Genomic DNA, 27,452 nt, shown 5'->3' with positions numbered 1-27,452 from the left:
GAAAATAATTTACAAAATAAAATAAAAAGGTTGACCCGGTATACGAGCGGAGATAAAGCAATATGACCCAATTTTTAAAGCATATCTATTTCAGCAAAGAATATGCTTCACACAAGTATCGAATCCGCAACGTTGGGGAATCTCTTCTCACATCACCTCAGGCCTTACCAACTCGTTTATGCCTCTGTGGACATCGCCAAACTAAAACTGTGATAATATTGTGACGGTTTAAATCAAATCGTCGCAATGTATTTAATAATTTATTTTATTTATAATGAATATGATTTATTAATATTATAAATGTCAAAAATATTAACAACACAAGATAAAATATATTTTTTTAGAAATTTTATTAAGAAAAATCTGAGAATTATTTCTTAAAATCTCTTCCAAACACTATCTAAATAAAGTCAAAAGGAGTTTATAATTATAAAATTAATATTTCACCTATGTGATGCACATGCTATATCTTATTTATAATATAATTAAATTGAATTGAATTAAATTAAAATTTTGACTATAAGGCACCATTCTGTTCATCATCTATATATATATAAAACCAAGCAGGTATTTCAAAAAAAGAAACATCAAATTTTCCCGCTCAAAACTTACTTCAATTAGAATATTCATCAATTTATATAAAATAATTGAAATACAAAGTTATTCATCTTTCTAATAAATTTAAATATTTTAAAAATATTGATGTGTAGTTAAATGATCATTAAGTCTCTTCGATTCCATCAACTAACAAATTTAAATTCAAAACTTCAGCAAAAGTATATCAATATATTATTGATTTTTTTCTCAACTGATGATTCGAATTATTTATATATTACATCATTTACGAGTTTAACATAAATATAAATTAAATATTTTTAATAAATAATATAAATAAAATATTTTTTAAAACTTGTGCATGGTCTGATAATCCCATTATTACAACTTTCGAATGTTGTGCTACTGCTTAACCAATTTAAATTAAAAATTTTCTGACAAATAAATCTTATTGATTTTTCTATATAATATAAATTCAATATAATTTAGATTTAAATAATTTACAATAACAAAAGATAAAACCTTATTTATCTATGCACACGTTTATATACTTATATATATATATATATATATATATATATAATATACATGTATTATCTTAAATTAAATATTTTTACAAAATTTGATCAGACAATTTTGAGAATTAAAAGTCCTTAAAAAACTCATAATTAGATAATTTCGAGAATTAAAATTCATTAAACAATTAAACCTCATAATTAATTAAACATCTGACAAAAGATTATTTATTTTTTTGACTATTCGTTTTCTGCATAGTGAATCCATAAAAAATTTCTATTAAATGTTCTCTGATTAGCAAAAGCACGAGCACTTCATCTTTTAAATTCTCCACAAGCACGTTCAACACTTGCATCCATGAAACATATTTAGGTAGTGTTTGCAACATCTAAATATAAGTAATTATGAGTTTTTTTTCTTCACAATTTGTTAAAAAAAATTCATAATCACTTATTTTTAGAAAAATGAAAAATTTGAGAACAAAACCGGAAAAAAATATTGTTTTTAAAAAATCATACTTTTGCAAATTATTAAATCAATTATTTTACATTTGACATATTTTGATTAAAGAGAAATATTTACGAAAAATTCAAATTCCAAACTTAATCATAATATTCATGTAATTAAAAATTACATAATATTTGAATCTATAATTCCGTAATTAAAAACTATACAAAACTTTCCAAATTTATATTAAAATTTAACTTAAATTTTTTGATATTATAAGACAACTAAAAATATTTGCATCGAATCAAAATTTCATTAAAAAAAATTTTTGAAATGAAAGTTGTTTATTTTTTTTTATCAATTATTTGCTTATTATTTATCAATACTTGATATAATTTTTAAAAATAATAATGTTCATAAGTAGTAATAATATATTTATGTACTTATATTGATTTTAAATAATATTATTATATTTATACACTTGATAAAAAAAATGAATATTATCATAAATAATTTTTTATCGTTATCATAGATAATTATAAAAATATAATAAAATATATAAATTGAAAAAAAAAAGTAATAAATCATTCGATTAGTCATTACGAATTTGAATAATTAAATAAATAAATAGATATTATCAATAAAAGTTAAAATAATTATTTGAAATAATTTTAATTTAATTTTAGTTAATTTTACATATAAAAAAATTCATTAATTTCATATATATTATAATTTTGGTTCAAAATATGATATTTGATTATATATTTCAAATTTTAAAAATCGATTGGATGTTTTAATATTTTGGTTTAAAATATATATCTTTATGCAAGTATATTGATTTAAAATAGTATTAGTATATCTATATCTATATATATATATATATATCTATATATATATAAAAACAGAGTTTTTACTAAAAATAGTATTTTCTCGCCAAAATATGTATACTATAAAAAGAAATAATTTTTAACATTAATTATATAAATTTATCAAATCTAAAATTAAATTCAAAACTTTCCAAATTTATATTAAAATTTAAATTAAAATTTTTGATAATATAAAATAACTAAAAATATTTGCATCGAATCAAGATATTTCATTAAATTTAAAAAAAAATTCAAATGAAAGTTTTTTATTTTTCGTTTATCATTTATTTTGTAATTATTTATCAATAATTGAGATAAATTTAAAAAATAATAATATTCATAAGAGTTATCATATATTTATGTAAGTATATTGATTTTAAAATAATATTACTATATTTACACACTTGGTAAACATAATAAATATTATCATAGATAATTTTTTTATCGTTATCATATAAAATTATAACATTATAATTATAAATATGAAATCTATATCTATATCTATATATATATAAAAGCAGAGTTTTTACTAAATATAGTAGTTTTCCGCCAAAACATACTTACTATAAATGAAAATTATGGATGAAATTTTGTTAAAACCATAGATAATGTTTTCGATTCAAATAATAATAATATGATGATGATTAAAGTTATAGATAATGTATTCGGTTCAAATAATTATAATACTAATAATATTTTTTGTTACATTTGTAAAAATAAATTTTTATTTACTACTTTTATCAATGTTTTTTTAATTTTAATTGATTTATTGTGTCCATATACAAATTAATATTACCAAAAAGATAGTAAATAATTTAAATATCGTGTAAATATATGTCAAATTAATAATAAAAAACTTACGACACAATCTAAAATATTTATATATGCTTACATATAGTTTTCATAGATTATATATATATATATATATATATATATATATATATATATATATATATATATATATATATTTGTGTGTTATAGTTTAATAATAAGGAGATATGATAATTTCCTAAAATAATAATAATAATAATAATAATAATAATAATAATACACATTTCGGTTCAAAATCGAAAATTTTTGAATTTAAATGTTAGTATTTTTTCATTTAATTTTATCTTATCAAAAGAATCCTAAATAATTGACACATCCAAATTAATTTAAATGTTATATATATTTCAGATAAAATCTTATCAAATATATTTAATATACCAATAAATTTACATATTTGATATTCTATAGATCTTAAGAGCATATACAAATTAATCTTATAAAAATAGCGTAAATAATTAACACATTAAAATTTAACGACAAATGTTGTGTTTAAGGAAGTTTTTCAAAATTTGTAGAATAATTTTTTAGTTTTCTAATTGTCTATAATGCATTAAGATTTTTGTATTTAATTTTTTATTCAATTGCTACTTACTAATTTGAATAATTAATTATATAAAATAACATTTCGTGCATCGCATGGGTGCAATACTAGTATATAAAAAAGGGGAGTTGTCATCAAAATTAGAAAATTTCTGCCTAAATGTTTGATTAAAAAAAGGAAATACAAGTTGTAATTATTTTTTTAAAATTAAATTTCTTATTTTTTCATGTATCGAAATTGAATATATATATATATATATATTTAAACAAAAAAATATAATATACTTAAGAAATGAAAAGTATAATTTTTTCTCCCAAAATTTCATTCAAAAAGTAGTAATGCGTAAATAAAAATAAGGATAATATTAAATTTAAATTTCAAGATAAAGATAGTATTGAAATCTAAAAAAGATGATATTACGAGTGATAGACACTTTTATCTAAAAATTTTAAAATATAGATAAAAATACGATTAAATTTAAACAAAATTTAAAGTAGTTTTTCCATAATGAAAAAAATATAATCTTTTTATTTAAAATAAAAGGTTGAATTTAAAAAAAAAATTAAAATAGTATTTTTTATTATCAAACAAATTTTAGTTTTTTGTTAATAGGGTGATTGTTTAGCATATATACATATATACATGCCAGAGATTAAAAAAATGATATTATGAATCATAGACTATTGAGTTTATAAATTTCAAATTATAGATAAAAAAAGCAATTAACTTTTTTAAAAAAATTAAAAATGGTATTTTTTGTGATCAAACAAAATTTAATTTTTGTTTTTAATAGGGTGGTTGTTTTGTTTATATGTATGTATATATATATGCACATCACATATTTAAAAACAAAGATAATATTTTTAGTGATAAACTATTTAATCTAAAAATTTTACAATATAAAAATATGATTCTATTTAACAAAATTTAAATTGTATTTTTTGTGATCAAACGAAATTTATTTTTATTTTTAATATATTAGTTTTAACCATATATATATAAAATTATACAAATCTATTAAAAATAAAAACTAACGTATGCTCAAAATTTATTTCTAAAGATAGTAGAGACATTATCATTTAATTTAAAAATAAAAATAAAGATATGATCGAATTTAAAATTATATATTATGATAATATTGATATTTTATAAAAAGATGATATTATTAGTAATAGACTATTTAATATAAAAATTTTAAAATATAGATAAAAATATGATTAAATTTAAACAAAATTTAAAATATTATTTTTATTTATAAAAAAAATTAATTTTTTACTTTCAATAAAGTGGTTGTTTTGATGCATATATAGATCTACGTAGCAGATATTTTTTTAAAAATATTTTATATTATTAGTGATAAACTATTTTATATAAATATTTTAAAATATAGATAAAAATTCGATTGAATTTAACAAAATTAAAAATAATCTTTTTCGTCATCAAGTAAAATTCAATTTTTACTTAATAGGTGCGTTGTTTTGCTAGGAGATATTTAAAAAAAAAAAATTACAAGTGATAGACTATTTAATCTAATTACATAAAAAAATATATATAATTGTGTTTAAACAAAATTTAAAATACTCTTTTTATGATCAAACAAAATTTAATTTTTACTAATGACATGGTGGTTATTTTAAAATAATTATATTTTATGAGTAAATTATAAATTTGATAAAATAAGATTTTATTTTATTTTTTATTTTTGTAAATTTTAATCGGTGTTAGAAAGTCGAAAGTATAAAAAATTTTATATCACAATTCCACATCACATGGATATAAATCGATAAATAATAATTTTTTCATTATCATATTATTTTGTTTTGTTTATATAATTTACATACTTTTTATATTAATTTTTTATTATAGTAATATAAGAACATTGTATACACTGTATCATCTTACCAAATTTTTACGTGATATATATTATATTAGCATTTTTATATTTTATTTTTCTATCTTGGTATTTAAAGTTTAAAAACTAAAAAATTTCATTTTAACATCTAAAAAAATTTCTCCTTAATTGTTTTATATACTACAAGTATTACATTTATCAAATTTATAAGTTGTAAGATCTTATAAATTTTATAAGAGCGTTTAAACTGTTAGATCTTATTGTTAAAAAATAAGCTCTTGAGGTGTTTGAATGAACTTCTTTTAATTTTAAACTTAAAGTTGTTGATATATTTAATATCATGAGATCTTTTTTATTTTCAAAATTAGAAAAAAAAAAATATAATACTATCAAGGTAATGTAAGTAATTACGTATAAACAAAAATAATTTTATAATTTTATCATAAATGTATATATTAAAAATAAAATTATTATTATTATCTTAGGTTAATGTAAAAAAAATGGATGGCTGTTAATTTTTTTAGGCTAATATGAAAAATGGGTGGAAGAAATTTAACAAAATATACAAACATATGGGGAATTAAAATAAAATAAGGTCTTTCTAAATAAGTAGGGGTGAAACAAAATTTTTTCAAAAAAAAAAAATCATCTTATAAAATTTAAAGAGCTTATAAGATCTGCCAAACATCCTTCAACCATAATGAATTTCAAATAATTCCAATATTGAAATCCGTTGTAATTAACTCAATTATAGTGTACGATCGGTCGGATCATATTTTTTAAGAAGACCGGTTCGATCAGCGTTCGGTTATGAAAACATTAGTGTAAATAAATATAAAGATGACTTTGAATTTTTTTTTAGTGTGTAAATTATCTAAAAAATGAAGATAAATTTAAATCTTTAGATTTTAAATCCTTTTATCCAAACTCAACCTTAATTTATTTTTATTTTAATTATTTATTCAAACACTTATTTTTCACAACTAATTAATAAAAATAACACACCGTGCATCGCACGGGTGGTATACTAGTATTACTAATATATGTATAACTCATCTTATCACATCACACGTTCTTCTCATCATATTATTTATCCATATATTAACTATTTATTTTACATCAATCAAATCATTAATTACTTATCTCATATCAATCAAATCATTGAATTTAAATTACTATATTACCCCTTATAAATAATATAATTTTTATTTTATTTATTGTTAAAAGGATAAAATAGTCATTTAAAATTTTTATATAAAATTTAATCAATCAAATCAAATAAACCATAATCTATCAATCAAATACAATACTATTTTAATTATCATTTCTTATTTATTTTTATTACATTATACTACTTATATATATATATATATATTACTTATACCACCCCCCAAATCAAACGGTGCCTAAAAGTAAAATATAAACAAATTTAATTTTACAGTGAGTAATTAGAATAATGTTAAAAAAAATTAAAAAGGACAAAAACTCTTTAAACAAAAATATGATATGTGTTGCACGTGATATTATTTGATACATTTAATGATGAAAAATAATATTAAAAATAAACATTTGAACAAACAATCGAAATATGCATTATATAATTATAAAAGAAACAAATTATCTTATAAATTTTGAAAAACTTCTTTAAATACAACATTTGTTGTTGAATTTTTCTGATTAATCTTGTCATCACATATCAAGATTTTGAGACCCTTAAGATTGGTAACTCTAGATACGGCGACATACAATTGGCCATGACTAAACACGAAATTCATCAAAAAAATGTCCTACATGAGATAATGATTGACCCTGACTTTTGTTGATTGTCATTGTGATAAGTGCATTTTATGCACTTAATTTATATATGATTTGACTTGGATTTTGTGATGTATCGAGTTAATATTATGCGTATTTGTTGTTATTTTTGTGAGTTGCAAGGATTTGAAGAAAAGTAGCAAGAAGAAGCGAAAAGCCGAATTACGGGACAGCAAACTTCAGAAAATTACTGGGAATGTTACAATCATCTAAATCCGATCTTCACCTTTCAAATTGAAGTTTAGGATGTTTTAAAGTTGCTGTCCAAATTTCAACTCGATCCGACGGCTAGAACTTAAGTTATGATTTTTACAAAAATATTGTGCAGATGGTAAAATGGAAGAACAAGTAGCGCCCCAGCTCTAGTTTTCCAGCGCTCCAGCGCCGGTAAATTCATGTCCAGAGCGCCCCAGCGCTGTATTTTGAGCGCTCCAGCGCTAGACGTCCGTCATTGAAAAATAAAATACGAAACTTGAGCGACCCAGCGCCGAATTATTAGCGCTCCAGCGCTGCGCAATCTCCAAAAATATGAAAAGTCTTTAATCGAGTTTTAAAAGGGATTTTATGACTTATTCTGAAGGATACGAGGGTTTAGAGAGTTTTTCAGAGCAATAGGACGGCTATTGAGAGTTTTGAAGGGTACAAGAGCTCGAGATTCCGATACGAAGACTGAAGACGGCGGCATCCGGCGACGGAGAAGCTTCATTCTAATTCTTCTAGTTTCTCTTTGAACTCTAATTTTCTAAGTTTTATGGATTGTTGGAAAAACATGTTTTATTTGATTTTGAATTGCGTTATGAACTAATTTCTTAGTCTAGAGGTAGACGGATCTTGACTGAAAACCATGATTGACATATTTTGATTTATATATTTAAATTTCTTCGCACAGTTTATTTGTGTTTTCCTGATTTTAATGCTTTCAATTTACTGGCCATAGATTGAATGATATTTTATTTAGAATCTATCACTCGAGAGAGGAGATTTTGAATACGACATAGGAAAATACATCTTTGGTATTTATATTGTTCGAGAGGCATATAACTCCATAGAAGTCATTAGAAGAATTCTTGTGCTATTTATCGGATTTAATAATTGAACTTTGATAGAGATATTGAGTTTGTTATTGAATACGAATTTCTGCTTGACACTCGAGAGAGGTAGTAGAAAATAATAGGAATTCTTGGCTAATAAACTAGAAGAATTGATAATTGAACAATCATTATAAATAAATTGTGGTGAACAGTCAAGTGAAGTCGAACCTCTAGCATTCTTCGCTTATTGAATTTTTCTCTCGTGAACTCGTGGTTATTTAGTTTTGTTTCTTGCAAATTTTAGTTTTATAAAAATCAAACCATTTTCGTAGCTCTACATAGGATTAGGATTTTATTAGTTGCAAATATTTGATATAATATCATTTATTCATTCTCCGTGGGATCGACTTGGACTTAATTCCTATATTATAACTTGACATCGTGCGCTTGCAAGCGAAAAACACGCAACAAGTTTTTGGCGCCGTTGCCGGGGAATGAATTTTATTTGATTTATATTAAATTGTGCTAATTGGTCTTAATTTTGATTTAGAGCATTTTATTTTATTTTGTTGGTTTTAATTTTAAATCTTTCATTTCTATGCAGTTTATGCTAAAAAGCCAAAGTTACGACTCACTGCTCTTTGATCCGGAAATCGAGAAAACTGCTAAAGCTTTGAGAAAAGCTAGAAGAAAAGAGTTGCAACAAATGGCTGAAGAAAGGGAAAGAGCTGTCAATAATGCTCCGATGCCGATCAGAGATCACTTTCGACCAGTGATCAATACTCATTATTCTGGGATAGCTCGGCAGAACATCACGACAAATAATTTTGAATTGAAGCCAGCTCTGATTAATATGGTGCAGCAGAATCAGTTCAGGGGTGCAGCTACTGAAGATCCAAATCTGCATCTGCGTACTTTTCTGGAGATTGCTGACACGGTGAAGATTCATGGTGTTCCTGAGGACACCATCAGACTACGATTGTTCACATTCTCTCTTAGGGACAATGCTCGTAGTTGGTTGCAGTCACTACCTCTTGGGAGTATCACTACATGGAAAGACATGGCATCCAAATTTCTGGCTAAGTACTTTCCTCCTGCCAAGTCTGCCCAGCTAAAAATTGAGATCACTTCTTTCAAACAGCAAGATTTTGAGCAGCTTTATGAAGCTTGGGAGCGGTACAAAGAGTTGCTTAGGAAGTGTCCAAACCATAATTTTTCGGATTGGAAATAGATTGAGTTATTCTACAATGGTTTGAATGGCCCAACGAGGATTTCTGTGGATGCTGCAGCTGGAGGTTCAATATTTTCTAAATTTCCTAAACAGGCTTATGAGATGCTTGAGCAAATGACTGTTAACAGTTATCAGTGGCCGAGTGAGAGATCTGTAATAAGGAAGTCTACTGAAATTCATGAGGTTGATGCATTCACTGCTTTGACTGCTCAGATGGCTAATATTTCTACACAGTTGGCTGCACTGACCAAAGGCAATCAAGTTTCTATTAAGACAGCATCGCTGGCGACTGCCGTAAATTCTGCTGATGGATTTGAGAGTGTAGAGCAAGCTCAATATGTGAACAACAGAAATTACAACAACTATCAAGGTAATCCTGTACCCAATCAATATCACCCTAGTTTGCGTAATCATGAAGATTTTTCTTATGCTAACAATAATAATGTGTTGAATCCTCCTCCGGGATACAATACAAATAAGGGTGAGGGTAAGCCTCCTTTTGAGGATGTTGTTAATGCTTTTGTGCAGGAATCGAGCAAGATGATGGCGAGAACTGAGACTCGCCTTGACAGCTTAGAGACGCATGTGGCCAACATGGGTGCTGTATTGCAATCCATGGAGACTAGCATTGGGCAGTTGGCGAACGTACTGAAATATAATAACAGAGGCCAATTCCCAAGTAATACTGAGGTGAATCCCAAGGAGCAGTGTAATGCTATCACGTTGAGGAGTGGGAAGCAGGTGGATAATGAAGAGGGCAAATATGAGAGCAAGACGTCTGAAAAAGTTGCAGTTGACGAGAAGAAGGTCGAGGAGAAAGAGTCTGAACCTGAGCAGAAAATGATGTACAAACCTCCTCTTCTTTACCCCCAAAGGTTCAAGAAGAAGGCAGTGGACAAGCAGTTCTCAAAATTCTTGGAGATTTTCAAGAAGATACATATCAACATTCCTTTTGCTGATGCTTTGACACAAATGCCAAATTATGCGAAGTTTATTAAAGAGGTGATGTCCAAGAAAAGGAGGCTGCAAGAGAATGAGGTGGTGAGCTTAACTGAAGAATGTAGTGCTGTGCTCCAAAAGAAGATGCCACAAAAGCTGAAGGATCCAGGGAGTTTTACTATTCCTTGCACTATTGGTTCTTCTTATTTTAATTATGCACTTTGCGATCTAGGAGCTAGAATTAATCTGATGCCTTTGTCTATTTTCAGGAGCTTAGGACTTGGCGAGGTGAAGGCCACAATGATCGCATTGCAGCTAGCTGATAGATCTATCACATATCCGCTTGGAATCATTGAAGATGTTTTGGTAAAAATAGATAAATTTATTTTTTCGACGGATTTTGTTGTGCTAGATATGGAGGAGGATGCAAATATGCCACTAATATTGGAGAGACCTTTCTTGGCCACTGCTGATGCCAAGATTGAGGTGAAGAATGGTGAGTTGTCGATGAGTGTGGACGGAGAAAGAGTTATTTTTAACATATTCAAGAAATCAAGTAATCCAACCATCGAGGAATTATTCATGATTGAGCGAGTTGTGAAGCTGGATGGTCATCCCAAACTTGTTCATGAGGTAGATTCAAAGAATAATGATCCGAAGGTGCCAAAGAAAAAGAGGAAAAAGAAGAAAAAATCAAAGTTTAAAAAGGTTGTTGAATATATTTGGAGGGTAAAAGCGAAAGGGAAGACCCTCAACAAAGCGGAACCGGGCTAGAATTGGAATACAGTCGGGCTATGGAATATAAACTAAGCGCTTCTTGGGAGGCAACCCAAGCTAGTTGTTTTTTGCGTTTTTTTTATTTTCTTTTAGTTGTTTTTGTTTTTATTTTTATCATGAGAAAACTAGACATTAATAATGATTTTGAATTGTGTAGATTAAAAAGTATGGAGCTGAAATAGTTTAGGAGCCACCCCTGATGAAGAGTTTTGAGTGATTAAGATGGTGCTGAGTACTGACACTTGGTGCCTAAGGTATGTGTCCCTTGTTTTTAATGAATACTGTACATTGAGGACAATGCACAATTTAAGTTTGGGGGGATTTTTAAAAATTGTGAAAATTTGAAATTTTTTATGAGTTAGTTGGAGTTGAAGGCATGATGTTGTAATTGTGTTGGCCTATGATGAAAATAAATTTTGTGTGCTGAAAAAGTTTATGTTAGCTATATTTAATCTTGAGTTCTCACATTTATGCACGAATGCCATGATTTTCGATACTCCTAGCAATTAGAAAAAAAAATTATGTGGATTTGTGATGTGGATTAGAGGATTTGATTCTTAACTCTTGTGATTTTTATTTGAAACTGAGGTAGATTTTTAGGATCACAAAAGTGATTTAGGCGTTTTTTTTTCGAATCTGTTGAGTTTTTTTAGCCATTCTATATTCATGAAAAATCCAAAACAAATTGAGTAGCTAAAAAGTTCAAAGAAAAGTAATGACGGAGAAAGTAAGGTGAGGGGAGGCCTTGAAAAGAAAAAAAAATGGATTGAAATTCTAGTCCAAATACAAGGCATAAAGATGGAGATGTATGGAGTAGAAAAAAACCAAGACTAATGTCTGGCAATGCAAATAAAAAAATTTTAGCTACTCATAATCCTGCACAAATTGAAAATATTCAATTCTCTTTGCTTTGCATCATGAGTCCTTGTTTGCATTGATATATATATATGGATGCTTATCTCCTGCTGATTATGTTTGAGCCTAATATTAACCGAAAAAGTCCTGTTGATCTGTGTGAGTAAAAGTTGAACTTGGTTGAGAGTATTTTGAAACTTGAGGGCGGAATTAATGATTTTATGAAGCTTACGGATTGCATGATTTTACCGAAAGTTAGGTAGGTAGATGAGATTGGCAAATCACACACACACGAGAACTCTTGAGAAAATTAGCGGGCATGTGTATTGAATCTTGAAATGTAAAAATTCAGAGGTCGACTATATTGCTCATTACTGTTTTGCTCGGGACTAGCAAAAGTCTAAGTTTGGGGGGATTTGATAAGTGCATTTTATGCACTTAATTTATATATGATTTGACTTGGATTTTGTGATGTATCGAGTGAATATTATGCGTATTTGTTGTTGTTTTTGTGAGTTGCAAGGATTTAAAGAAAAGTAGCAAGAAGAAGCGGAAAGCCGAATTACGGGACAGTAAACTTCAGAAAATTACTGAGAATGTTACAGTCATTAAATCCGATCTCTATCGTTCAAATTGAATTTTAGGATGTTTTAAAGTTGCTGTCCAAATTTCAGCTCGATCCGACGGCTAAAACTTAAGTTATGATTTTTACAAACATGTTGCGCAGATGGTGAAATGGAAGAACAAGTAGCGCCCCAGCTCTAGTTTTCCAGCGCTCCAGCGCCGGTAAATTCATGTCCAGAGCGCCCCAGCGCTGTATTTTTAGCGCTCCAGTGCTAAACGTCCGTCATTGAAAAATAAAATACGAAACTTGAGCGCCCCAGCGCCGAATTATTAGCGCTCCAGCGCTGCGCAGTCTCCAAAAAATGGAAAGTCTTTAATCGAGTTTTAAAAGGGATTTTATGACTTATTCTGGAGGATACGAGGGTTTAGAGAGTTTTTCAGAGCAATAGGACGGCTATTGAGAGTTTTGAAGGGTACAAGAGCTCGAGATTCCGGTACGAATACTGAAGACGGCGGCATCCGACGGCGGAGAAGCTTCATTCTAATTCTTCTAGTTTCTCTTTGAACTCTAATTTTCTAAGTTTTATGGATTGTTGGAAAAACATGTTTTATTTGATTTTGAATTGCGTTATGAACTAATTTCTTAGTCTAGAGATAGACGGATCTTGACTGAAAACCATGATTGACATATTTTGATTTATATATTTAAATTTCTTCGCACAATTTATTTGTGTTTTCTTGATTTTAATGCTTTCAATTTACTGGCCATAGATTGAATGATATTTTATTTAGAATCTATCACTCGAGAGAGGAGATTTTGAATACGACATAGGAAAATACATCTTTGGTGTTTATATTGTTCGAGATGCATATAACTCCATAGAAGTCATTAGAAGAATTCTTGTGCTATTTACCGGATTTAATAATTGAACTTTGATAGAGATATTGAGTTTGTTATTGAATACGAATTTTTACTTGACATTCGAGAGAGGTAGTAGAAAATAATATGGATTCTTGGCTAATAAACTAGAAGAATTGATAATTGAACAATCATTAAAAATAAATTATGGTGAACAGTCAAGTGAAGTCGAACTTCTAGCATTCTTCACTTATTGAATTTTTCTCTCGTGAACTCGTGGTTATTTAGTTTTGTTTCTTGCAAATTTTAGTTTTATAAAAATCAAACCATTTTCGTAGCTTTACATAGGATTAGGATTTTATTAGTTGCAAATATTTGATATAATATCATTTATTCATTCCCCGTGGGATCGACTTGAACTTAATTCCTATATTATAATTTGACATCGTGCGCTTGCGATCGAAAAACACGCAACACATTGCATATGATACAATCAAAGGATATTGTCTTTTTTGAAATTTAAAAGGAAGTCATGTATCAGAAGGGGTTAAAGATATTCTTGGAATAAGCACTTTGTGACCCGCATTACTTCCAGTCAGAATTTTTCCTTCCAAATCATGGTTTCCAAGCCTCGTGACAATCAATCTAGTGTCGTTGCATAAACCGAGATAATGATCTATATTCCGCAGCAACATAACCGGAGTTCCAACTTTCAAATTCAACTCGTAATTTGGTACTCAAGAGCATCTTAATCCGTTTAAGTATTCAGGGGTATGCACATCATGCAATATACCAATGTTTCTATTCGATTGACATGTCATATCAGAACTTAAATACAATCTTCTCTCAGAATAATTCTGAGATATCATGTATTCATTTATGAATTGAACGACATCAAGAGTTGGTGCCAAAATAGCTCTCTGCTGAAAATGTGCAGTAACACTGATAGAAATGTTTGATGAAGGAAACGTACTCTCGACTATCGAGGCAATAGGATCGTTAGAATCTTTCAGCAAAAGTTCATCTGGAATATCTATTGTCGCATAACCATCATTTGATTCTCCAATTTTTCCAACTCCTATATTAGCAATCCAATCAGAAAATTGCTTTATCTTATCACATTCTTCATCAGGACTTAAATTTTGTAATCGCATGTTTTTCGTCAATCTTAAAACTGTACAATGTCTCCAGATATAAGAAAAATTGATGGTTGCATGAACAATATTTTGCCTACTACTTTTTGAAATAACATACAATATTTGATGAAAATCACCACAAAAAACAACGATTTTGCCCCCAAATAAAGTCAAAAGGAGTTTATAAATATAAAATATATTTGACGATCATAATATAAAAATAAAACATAAAACATAAACTATATCATACCATATGGGCCAACAAAATATTTGTGTTCTCTCCAATTTTTTCTCCTTTCTAAATGCAAATAACGATTCGAGCTAAAGTTAAGAATACAAATATAATTTCATCCAATTATTGAATAAATAATTAAAGCATAAACCATCGCGGGCACACTTAGATATCTCCATTGTATCAGCCACATTAGATTTGGCTATATATTTTGTAATCAGGACGGCTTATCATGAAAAATTAGACCCTACTGTTAGGGAAAAATTCCCAGTAAACTTAAACACAGAATCATAATGCTAAATCATTAAGATTAAATACTGTAAACTTAAGCGGAAGCGTACCTTAATTTTTACAATTGACTGATGTAGATCTGCGTGGTTTGGCCTTCCAGATCAACACGATTTGCCTTGAGAGTTCCTTCAGTTCTCTCACGCTCTCTATCTATCGATGGAAATAGAATATAATAGAATGATTGTGCCGATTTAGACGTCGTGTGATCTGGGGACCATAACCCTATATTTATATTTTGGGATTCTATTTAAGCTCATCAATCAAATAGAAAAGTCCACTAGTATCTACACATTAAAGGCCACATCATATTAGATACATTAAAGCCCAATTAAACTGAAACCTTATTTAGATCACTTTTATGGGCTAACTTTATTTGACAGTCCACAATACATAATTATTTACATATAAGCCTAACGTTGGATTTATGATCCAACAATCTCCTACTGGGCTATATGTGAAACTTTATAATTATGTTTTACAAAATAACCAAATGAGCTCAACTTCGCTGTCATTACCAAAATGTATCTACTGCTAATCCGGTCCATCAATCATACTAACATAGGATCAAAGAGGCTTTTGTCACATTCATCGTAACTCGACCCATCAATGGTCACATATGTCAGATAACTGAACGACATGGATTATGATGTGGATGTGTAGCATGGAAATTTCATGTAACGTGATCTTAACATGCCTATTTCCAACTGGTACACCCTTAACTTTAGTAAGTTCAACCAAAACAGAGTCAGAGTGTGAATAAACCAAAACCTTTATTTCTGCAGAAATAACTTTTTCTTATGTATCCATAAACCAAAAACCGAATCACTGAAATATGTCTATAAAAGCATTTAAAATTACAAACTCCCACAAAACTGAATATCTTTAATTGACTTAACACCGATATAAATAATGTGCACACAAAATCTTTTGGGTGATAGTCCCTTAGCAAATGGATCCACAAACATGGAGTTTGTACTGAAGTGCTTTATAGACAACTATTCACCCTGGACTCTTTCTTCAATAATCATAAACTTGGTTGGATGCTTTATAACACACTATAAAATCTACTGTCATTACAAAAGAGACTATAACAAGTGACTTTTTAGTACTCTTTTGTGAGATAACACCTTTGGCAGTAGTTTAAATAGTCCAACATAGTTTTCACACTATCTAGACATCCCTTACATCAGAGTCAGTATACCAAATGATCTCAAAACCGATCTGACCTCTGATATGTGAGCATATAATTCCTTCTATTTTCTGTAAATTTCATAATACGTAATTGACTATTTTTCAATAGTCTACTCCTAAATTATTTGAATATTTGTCCAACATCCCATTCACGTATATAAAAGCTTTACGTGTATATACCTTAGTAATACATTAAATTCTCTACTGCTAAGTCATAAAGAATCTTTTGTATTTATTTTTTTTAAATCATTATTAAGGCAATGATTGAGACTAAATTGTCTCCCTCAACTTAGGGTATCAACTGGTTTACAATCTTGCATCCATATCGCTTTACAACTTTCTCGATATAGCTTTTCTGTGATAATCCAAGAATACATCGAGAGCGATCCCAATGTATCTGGATACCCAGTACAAAAGATGCATCACCAAGATCTTTCGTATCAAAACTCTTAGCTAGAAATCTCTTGGTGTCATGCAACATATCTATATCGTTGTTAACGAGTAGGCTATCATCACATACAAAACCAGAAAAATATTTACTCCCACAGACCTTATGATATATACAATCATCGACCAAATTCATCTCAAAATCGAACGAGATGATCACATGATGAAATGTAAAAATATCATTTATTAATTGAAATCCAGTACTATGTCAATATATTCCTGAAGAGTCTTTCAAAGAAACCAAAGAGAAAGATCTGTACAATTAAATCATCTTACTGTGTAAAACCTCATTAATGACAAGACGAACCTTATATCTTTTCACACTACCTTTTGAGTACTCATGGTTTTAAATATCCATTTAGAACCAATGAACTTCACACTTTAGGCAATGAGACAAGATATCAAATGTCATTGTCTTTCATAGATTTTATCTCTTTATATTGACATCAATCCATTTCGAGAGTTAGAATTTTTATGACTTGATAGAAATTGATAAAATCATTTTCTATCATGTCAATGTTGACCTTATTCTCTTGGAGACATACAATCAAATTACCTAAGACTGTATTTCTTCTCTCTCGAGTAGAACTCCATAATGACAAGGTTATTGAGATGTAAGAGTTTGTTCTTTTAGAATATTTTTTGAATGAGAGATTTACCTAAATTGTCTTACCGTATTATGTTGTTGAACAAAGTCAAAAAACTAATTTTGATCAATGTCAATAATACTTGTAAGAATATTAAAATATTCTTTCTTAAAGACAATTTTCAAACTTTATCTCCCCCCACAAACTCGACATCCTCAAAAAACAAGCATTTTCCTAACTGAAAATCAAATTAATTGTGGGAACATAAAACTTTTATCCCTTAGATCTTTAAGAATCACTTTAATCAACTTTGTTAAGGATATATGCTGCAGTCATTAGTGTTTGTCCATAAATGAGATATAAAAGTCATATCTAAAATAATTATCTATGAACGTTATAAATTATTGGGTCATTCCAAAAAGTCATATGAAAGACCCACTTATATCCATATTTATAAGTTCATAGATATCCAAATTCTTGTTGACTTCAGATGTCCTTTAATTTGTTTGTTTTCCCTTTATACATTTAACACAAATATCAAAATATGTTAAATTTAAAGGATTGAGAATTTCGTCATACATAAGTTTCTTTATTCTCCATCTGGAGATGACATAATATCTCATGTTACGACGTAACTGAATTCTCATTTACTGAAATTTTATCTTTGAGACTTTTAAATTTAATTGCAGGAACTCATTAAATGAAACAATTGTATCAACCGAAAAAAGATTATTGTAACGAGATGAAAAACCAGAGCCAACCAATTTTGAATCATGAAACAACCTAAATTTTCAGTTCTAAATGAGCAAGATAAACCGAATTTGCCCAAAATAGAAATAAAAATTATTTCGCCTAAAAGTCGGTACAATAAATGTTTCATTCAGATTCAAATAAAACTCAGGTTTTAACAATAATCTAAAATTTTAAATTATTTCAACTTTAACTGTTTTGCCATTGTACACCGATGAATCTTTCATCATCATTTGAACTTTAGCAATAATAATACCCGCATAGACACACTGATGATAGCACCAAAATCTATCCATCATATGTGACATCAAAGATAAATTAACCTTAAAACAAACCAAATTTAGAAACTTTATTTTCATGAGCCTTTTAGCTCTACAAAAGAAACAATATTATTTTCCGATTAACTCGGTTTTTTTTGTTGTTTCTTTTGAAGTGCTATATCTGCAGCTTACTTTATCCTTAATCATTTATCTTTATACCTCATTGAAAGTGAAGTTGTCAAGAACGTACAAAATTCACCCTTTCATTCTTGACAACCCTCATTTTCAATATTCTTAAGGTGATTCTTAACTGTAGTTATATCTCTTCGACATATTGCCCTAATGATTCCTAAATGACTACCTTAATGATCATCAAACATGCAATTTAATTTCTCATATCTTTCTATCTCCATCCTTTTAAAAGAGGTACTCTGATTCAAAAAAGGTATGCTTAAATAAATCTTTATTGCAATATCTTTGATCATTATTCCAAAAACTATCAAGATGTTTACTTTTTCATAACTGGAAGTAACGATAATCTTTGAAAGTCAGAATAATGTTGATGTGGACAATAAAACTAGCAGAAATATTCAAATAATAACTGAACAGAAAATTATCAGTAAATTAAATATGCTCACAAAAATGCCCCAAATAATTAGTATTAAATTCAAATAAAGGCAATCCCCATCTCAAGATACCGGGCACTCCATTAATATTTCATCTTTGGACAAAATATTAACTTGTAAATGATATCTTGGTATAGTAATCAAATACTGATCATAAGAACATATCAAATAATAAACCTTCCTTTGGGCCGATTTATTATTCATATGTAAAACCAAATAATAATCACATATTTATTACCACAACTGCACATGTAATTCTGTTAAATAATAACCTTTCTTTGGGCCGATTAATTATTTACATAAGTTACATGTACAAAACGTTTTATATTTCAAAACAAACTAATTTCCACAATAGAGGTCACTTTGGCGACATATTGCTTCAATCAATTTATCTCAAAATATATATACCTTAAATTTTCCTTTATTCAAATTTAATATCAAAGAAAATTGACCCTTTTCTTAAAAAATAAATTTTAAATATTTTGGTCAAATTCAATTATTTAACCATTGATCGTACGATCAATGCCGACTGGTGGGCAAATCAGGCAATTTACTGGTCATGGGTGATCTTTTCGGGTTGAATTTCCGTATATTAAAAAATTAACTGACCCATGTATATTGACCCGATAAACTTAATCCATAGAAAATAATCAATTAATTCAAATAATGCAAACCTCATAAGGGATACCGAAAATTGATAGTAAATAAATGTCAAATAATAATCTTCCTTTGGGCATTATTATTCACATAAAAACTGAATAACTATCACAATTTTACCCTTATTTAAACACATATGTAATCATATTAAATATTAATCTTCCTTTGGGCCGATTAATACTAATAAAAATTACATATACAAAACTTTTTATATTTCAAAATAAATTGATTTTAATCAACTCATTTTAAAATATATAAAAATAACATTATCATTATTTGAATAATTGAAAATTTAAATCTTTAAACCCAAAATAAAATATTGGGTTTATAACCAAATTAAACTTTATCAAAAAATGTGTGATGGGTTAGAAAATTTTCCTAAAATTTGTAATATTTTCGTTTCCTTAATTTAAAAATTTTTTTTTTTTCGAAAATTTAAAAAATGGCCCAAAAAATGAAAAACCCTAACCCATCATCATCTTCATCCACGCCGCCACCGCCGCCGCCCCTTCCCGGACAAATTCCGACCGGCCAGTGACAGCACACAGGGCGGCGACCACAACTGAACCAACACCGGCCCCGATTGCCCAGAGAACGGCCGGAATTTCGGCCCCCATTTCTCTGTTTCGCGCACAAATTCCAGGCGCAACTTCGGCATACAAATTCGATTACTTCGCGGCGTTTTCCGGCCAATAAACAGTACCATGTGAGGCGCCTTGACATGAGCAAAAAAACGCTTCATCATATGCCGCCGTAATCGGCCTGTAAGTCGGCCGATTTAAGCCAAATCCGGTGGCCCTGAAACCCTAATCGGGAATTCGAATTTTTTTTTTAAATTTCGAAAATTAATCCGAAAATTAAAAAATAATAATAATAATAATCTGGACTGAAAAAATTCGAATTCGATTTTCTATTTTCGATTAGACCAAATCGAATATAAACCGTATCTCAATGATTTAAACATGAGTGTCTCTGATACCACTTGTTAGGGAAAAATTCCCAGTAAACTTAAACACAGAATCATCATGCTAAATCATTAAGATTAAATACTGTAAACTTAAGCGGAAGCGTACCTTAATTTTTACAATTGACTGATGTAGATCTGCGTGGTTTGGCCTTCCAGATCAACACGATTTGCCTTGAGAGTTCCTTCAGTTCTCTCACGCTCTCTATCTATCGATGGGAATAGAATAGAATAGAATGACTGTGTCGATTTAGACGTCGTGTGATCTGGGGACCATAACCCTATATTTATATTTTGGGATTCTATTTAAGCCCATCAATCAAATAGAAAAGCCCACTAGTATCTACACATTAAAGGTCACATCATATTAGATACATTAAAGCCCAATTAAACTGAAACCTTATTTAGATCACTTTTATGGGCTAACTTTATTTGACAGTTCACAATACATAATTATTTACATATAAGCCCAACATTGGATTTATGATCCAACACCTACCCCATGGGGTAAGTGACATAATTTAATTGGTGCATATTATGTGGGTCCCAAATAATTGAGTGAGTTTCATATGATATGCACCAATTAAATATTGCCACCTACCCCATGGGGTAATGCATGGGATAGGGTCGAATCAACCGCTTATCATTTGTTTATGTTTTATATTGCCTTATTAATTGTATAATGCGTGGCATTTAATTTGATCTAGTGGAGGAAAAATTCCAACCTACATAATGGGTATTATTCCATGGTACATGTGAATGTATTTTATTTGTTCAATCATTTAATTTGATCTAGTGGGGCTCAGTCTATGCTGGCAGTTGGGCACTGCCCGATCTGCCAGCATCAAGGGTCCAGATCACCCGGGAGATCACATCATGTGATATCCCGGGTGATCCGGGCCGTTGCTACCTCAACCGGGCACTGCCCGGTTGAGGTAGCATAGACTGCTCCATCTAGTGGAGGGAAAATTCCAACCTATCCCATGAGTATTATCCCATGGAACAAGTGAATATATTTTATTTATTCAAATCATGTGGACCCCATATAATTTAGTGAAACCTACATGAATTGAACCAATCAGTAATTGCCAACTACCCCAAGAGATAATACCCATGGGTAGAATCGAAGCTACCCTAGTGAAACAAGAATTTACACCCGATAGATTGTTGTATATGGTGTGGAAACTATTTTTGCGCTCTTTTTAAAAGTTTATGGGGACAAAACTGTGATCATAAAAACTTCAAGAAATAAAATATAAAGACCACAATAGTTGTTTTCCCGTATATTTTTATGAACAAGTTATTAATTATTAAAAGTAACTTTATATTTATAAAGGTTGTCTAGAAAAAAATAAAATAAAAAGAAAATTGCTTTTAATTTATTGGGAGCAACCAAACTACCGGCCCATACAAAAATCGAGTTTCTCTCGTGTAAAGAAAAATCCCTCTTGCAGACATTTTAGTTTAATCTGAACATATTTCTCAAATTCAGAAAATAACAGAGGGAAACCATTCTACATGACTATTGCCTGCAAGAACATACTTTCGAATAATAAACAAAAAAACCATGAATACGTAGGTCGAGAAAAATACATAAATAAAACCAGCCAAGAACCCATTATCGTGCAACAGTGTCTACACTTTCCACCAAAATCGAGGCGTCGCTAGTAGTACGAGAAAGCTGGAGGAGCCATCTTTAGTTCTCTAGTCGGCTTTCTTTTGTTTCTTTGCAGGTGGCTTTTGGTACAGAATTATTTGACTTAAGATGGTGCCATTAGTCATAATGCCAATAACGGAGCCCAAAACCACTACAACAAATTCAAGAAACAAAGATAAAAGCCAATGAAAAAGACAATTTAATAAGATATTCAATTGTTTGTCATAGGTCCTAAAATCAATATATATTAAGATTCAAAATCTCCATTTCTGCTTGATTAACAGGGACTAAAAATGCAAATTCCAGGAACACACGCAGCTGAAGTCGGCCTTATATAGCATGCAGCAATCGATAGCATCATAGCAATCACATAAGATTATGGAGAGTCATTATATTTTAATGTTTCATAGGTTGCACATTAATCTCCAGCAAATAAGAAAAAATAAATTTACCACTTGTTGGCGCCTTTTCCTGCATACTGGTGAAGACCCTTACTGGCAAAGAGTGAGTATCGTCAGCAATTAGACAATTACATACCTCCCATTAAATCCGACAATGCAAATGCAAAAATGCAACAAACTTACCCATGGAACCAGCAAAATTCATCAACGATGTCAAAAAGCTAAGCTCGCCCGTGCTTTTGTTCTGCTCAAAAGAGCAATAATAACTTGTTAGTACAACAAGGGGGGGAACTGTACTATTTTCAATTTTATTACTAAATTTTTTTCAACCTACACAATCGATGCAAATCATAAGCTTTTTTGTGCAATTTGGAACAAATCCTTCACGCTTGCAAAATACCATATTTTTTAAAAGTGTCCTTAGAACTATATTGCAGAATGAAAATCCCAATCATGGAATGTGTAAACGTAATGAGATCGAAATAGATACCTCGTGGTTACTATAATAGAAAGAAATAAGGTTGGATTAACTCCTTACTTTTAAGTTGGCCCAAATCTGTGGAATCCTTGCACAGAAAAATATTGCATGTTGCGAAGCCTGTGAAATTTGACTCACGCAAATTAAACTTTCAATACTCAAACTTTGTAAATATTACTGTTGCAGAATATCGGGAACAAAGTGTATAAATAGTAGACATCGTGACTCACATATAGAGCTTCAAAAAGTAAGGGATCAATTTGACCAGCCAAGATAGTTGGTGCAAGAGCGCAATATCTATAGTTAAGTGGTTAAGGAAATGGGGATTACATTATCCAATCATACAAAAAGGAAATGGAGATTACATCACCCAATCATACAAAAAAGAACATCCAAAAGGAAATGGAGATTTTGCTTCAGACGAAAAGGAAATGGAGATTTCATTCTCCAATTACATAAACCGGCATTCAAAGGATACAGTAATGCCCTGATCCATGTCATGGTTCCTAGAGGTTGAGAAAAATAGTATATGATTGCTACCAGAACTATGCCTGCAAGAACAGAAAAGAGAGCAGTAGAGTATTGAAATTTGTCAAATGTTTTTTTTAAGAAACTGACAGGTTATGTTTATCAAGCTTAATTTCAAGAATTATTCCAGCTTAATTTCAAGAATTATTCAACATATATCAAAACCAACAAGGTTTTGGATGAACACCGATATTGCAAGGACTGATGCATATTCAGATATTGTTGACTCACATGTGAAAAATAAAAGGATTAGCGAACCTAGGGTCCATGTTAACTCACACACTATAATATGCACATTAGTTTCGAGGGGAAGAGGGCCGACATATTTGCCAAAGGAGAGAAGATAGATGCGGCACCACTTTTGGAAAAACATTCAGCATAAAAATCAAAGAATATCTAAAGAAAGATATTCCAAGAGTTTTTCCTTATATTAAACTGTCTCTCAATTTTCTTAGGATTGATGACATTTGATGTGTAGCTAATCATTGTTAGACTTTATTTCTTCATCCAAACCATGAACTAAGTTTAGTTGATCAAGATTAAGGGACCCTTGTGTTGAACCAATTTTTTAATTAGTATCTGGTTGATTTCCTAAATTTTCTGGGCGCGCGCATGTTTTATTGTTAATCTAATGCTTTCAAACATCGAGCATTTGAATTATTTATGTATAATATTACATACCATAGATTTAGGCTAAGATCGAGAAATAAAGTCAAATACATGTTTTCGTTCTGTCTTTCATTGGAACATATAATAATTCATAAATTTTGATAAAGCAGTACCACAAATAAAAATAATTCCACATCACATAATATTAGAAATGGTGGAAAATTTGAAAGCTGGAACTCTATTAAACATACCTTGGAGCAAAAGGAATGCCAACTCCCCATATGCTGAAAAGGGGAGCCCTTTGTGAAGACAATACGCTAAAGCAATGGTATAACCAACTACTTCAAGTTCGAAAGCTAAAATACTTAGGCCCCTCACACTATTATTTTTCAATATTTTCAATATCTGGAAAAAACAGCAAACAGTTGGTATTGGACAGTTAAATCACAAGTTTCAATAAAAAAAATGATTCAAGTTTCAACTGACTTGACAATTAAACATGGAAACATTTAAAGCACTTTTTGCTGTGTTGTGTTATAGGCACGAAAAAGGGGTGGAAAGAAAATGTTTTTGCCCCTCCATTGGAAAAACAATGTTAATCTTTCTTTCTTATTTCTCAGCATTGGCTCTTTCATCATTCATTTGCCATGATTAAACATATCATTGAACTCCTAACACTAAAATGTGTTTGACAAACCGTGCTATGTAATGGATGAGCAATGAACAAGTTTTCTAATTTTAGGCAGCCAACACACTCAATAAATATTAAGCACTTCTTCTTGATTGTTCTTAGGTAATCTAAGATGCTTCGGTTTTAATCTTAACCCACAACTATGGCACCAATCTTCAAGTTCGAATGTGGAATGAGGGGCACTAGGCTAGTCACAAAAAGGCTTTCTTAAGCCTACAACTTGTTCCTATTTAATATTTCCCAGTTTGTCACTTCCAGCAACAAAAAGACTGGAATGATGCTTTCATTGGATCAAGAAAATCTGAAAAAACACGAAATATAAGGAATCTAAAGTCAAATTCGATTTTCATACTTCACTTAATTTTACATCAGCATCCATAACTATGCAAAGATTTATAATAGTTGAAGCACGATCACAAAAATTTAAACCCCAATACTTGTTCGATGGGTCAAAAAGTTTTATACAAGTCTATGGACACAAGTTAACTCATCCCACTTGGATACCATGAAAAACCTGTGATAGATAAATTTGAGAGCATCAATTTACTCACGTGATACCATACAATTATGTTGAATCACAGGACGTGTTAAGCTTAAAGACATGAAGGTTTGAAAAGTTTATCCTGTGAATGAATTGAACAGGGTAGTAAGTTAAAATAAAGATTCAGCTGATCCATTTTCCCAGTATAATCAAGGTTACTAACGAATCCTCCATAGTCCACATCAATACAGACTAGACCAGAAAGCTTTTTCAAGACTTTAATGGAGACCCAGAAAAATATCTGAAGAAACAATTATCAAACACATATAAATCTGTGAATTTATATTGTCCCATATAAGTTTTGTTTTTCAGGGTAACCAAATACAATGAAAGACTCTAATTTGATATGAGCATGGGAAATTTCGATGAATTATGGCATTCCCCTTTCAATTTGGCAATTCCTTTCGATTCATCACGGATTTTGCGAAGACAATGATCTCAAGTCCCAATGAAATCGCACATCTCAAAGAAATACAAATAATCCAAACTAAAAGTGATAAACACGTCGAAAAGAAAACAATGATCTCAAGTCCCAATCAAAGAGGATTTTGATGTCCTGAATTGGAATAGAAAAATATACAAGTGTGTAGGATAATGGATCCCTCAAGTGAAACCCAGTGAAAAATCAAGCAAACAAAGAAAATAAAATTAAAAAAAAAAAAAAAAAAGAGACAAGATTTTTTCTGAATTAAAATAGCAAAATAACCTCCAATTCCAAATGATGTTCCTAACTCACACATTGGGTTCTTTAGCAATTTCCAATTAATTTTCGCAAGGCCGGGCAAAAGGGCAAATTCATCCATTCTATTTTATGCATGATTACTTGTAAAATTGCCAACAATCAAAAGTCTCGTAACCTTTTTTGCTCAATAACATCAAGAAAGAAGTGCAGTAAACATGGATATACAACTACAATCGCGCTAAGTCCAATCAAAACAAAATTAATGCACTGAAACAACCCTAACTACACTAATAGACTCGTTTTATCGACACAATTTAGACGAGGCTGAGTAATTACCTGTGGTAATTTGACAGTGGTGGACGCAGCGACGATGCAGTAACCCAATAGCTTAGATATGAGCGGAAGCAAACAATCCTTTTCAGGGAATTCACCATTGCTTAGCGATCCCAATGCGCAGCTAAAGTCCATCCCAAGAAATTTCATCTCCACCATTTTGCTAGGGGATGCCGCTTGCTAACTGGATATACGAAGGGCGGCGTGTGCCGGATCTGGTGCCGGTTGGGTGGGGTTGCGGTGGCCGGTTTGGGTCTTCGTCGAGAGTCTCGCGCGGAAATCGAAAAGTCACTGTTCCCCTCCCTCCTTTATTCTTATTATTCTTATTATTATTCTTATTATTATCTTTGTTTTATCTTTTGTATTTCGATATTCTACCATTTCCAATTTTGATTAAATCGAAAGTTATTATTAGAGATAAAATAGATCCATTAAGAACCAAAGAGGTCACGGTATACAAGAGGGAACACAAATTAAACTTATATTAAGATATTAATACACAAAGCTCTTATAAAATGATTTTGCTTCTCAATTTATGAAACAGTTTTCTTATTTTATATAGATCAATCCACGAAGAAGTATTAATACGTTTCACAAATATATATTTATTTTATTTAAATCCATGAGACTATCCGCTCATTAATAAAAAAATATAAAATAAATGTGTAACCATTTTTTATGAACAATGTTTATATCATATAATTATCCTTAG

General features: G+C 29.8%; 2 protein-coding genes and 1 non-coding gene across 3 annotated transcripts; all 3 read right to left on the bottom strand.

Annotated features, from left to right (window-relative positions):
• Nucleotides 1–9,563: 9,563 nt before the first annotated feature.
• On the bottom strand, nt 9,564–9,669 carry LOC140894024 (small nucleolar RNA R71). The gene has a single exon (XR_012153579.1). It is a non-coding gene; the product is annotated as a small nucleolar RNA R71 (small nucleolar RNA).
• A 4,747-nt stretch (nt 9,670–14,416) lies between these two features.
• LOC140888427 (uncharacterized) lies at nt 14,417–20,473 on the bottom strand. The gene is made up of 2 exons (XM_073296103.1): nt 20,326–20,473; nt 14,417–14,853 (listed from the first exon to the last, which is right to left on the bottom strand). Exons 1-2 carry the CDS (start codon nt 20,471–20,473, stop codon nt 14,417–14,419), a joined length of 585 nt encoding a protein of 194 aa, XP_073152204.1.
• Nucleotides 20,474–22,202: 1,729 nt separating this feature from the next.
• Nucleotides 22,203–27,063, bottom strand: LOC140890686 (mannose-P-dolichol utilization defect 1 protein homolog 2). The gene is made up of 8 exons (XM_073298663.1): nt 26,744–27,063; nt 24,745–24,898; nt 23,835–23,907; nt 23,587–23,653; nt 23,417–23,476; nt 23,062–23,122; nt 22,930–22,971; nt 22,203–22,628 (listed from the first exon to the last, which is right to left on the bottom strand). The coding sequence occupies exons 1-8, from the start codon at nt 26,897–26,899 to the stop codon at nt 22,525–22,527; spliced, it is 717 nt and encodes a 238-aa protein (XP_073154764.1). The 5' UTR covers nt 26,900–27,063; the 3' UTR covers nt 22,203–22,524.
• Between the last annotated feature and the right edge of the window lie 389 nt (nt 27,064–27,452).

Source organism: Henckelia pumila, chromosome 3 (assembly GCF_033568475.1).
Source record: "Henckelia pumila isolate YLH828 chromosome 3, ASM3356847v2, whole genome shotgun sequence".
Taxonomy (NCBI): Eukaryota; Viridiplantae; Streptophyta; class Magnoliopsida; order Lamiales; family Gesneriaceae; genus Henckelia; species Henckelia pumila.
The sequence above is the reverse complement of the archived record's forward strand: the minus strand, read 5'-3'. Positions and strand labels throughout refer to the sequence as shown.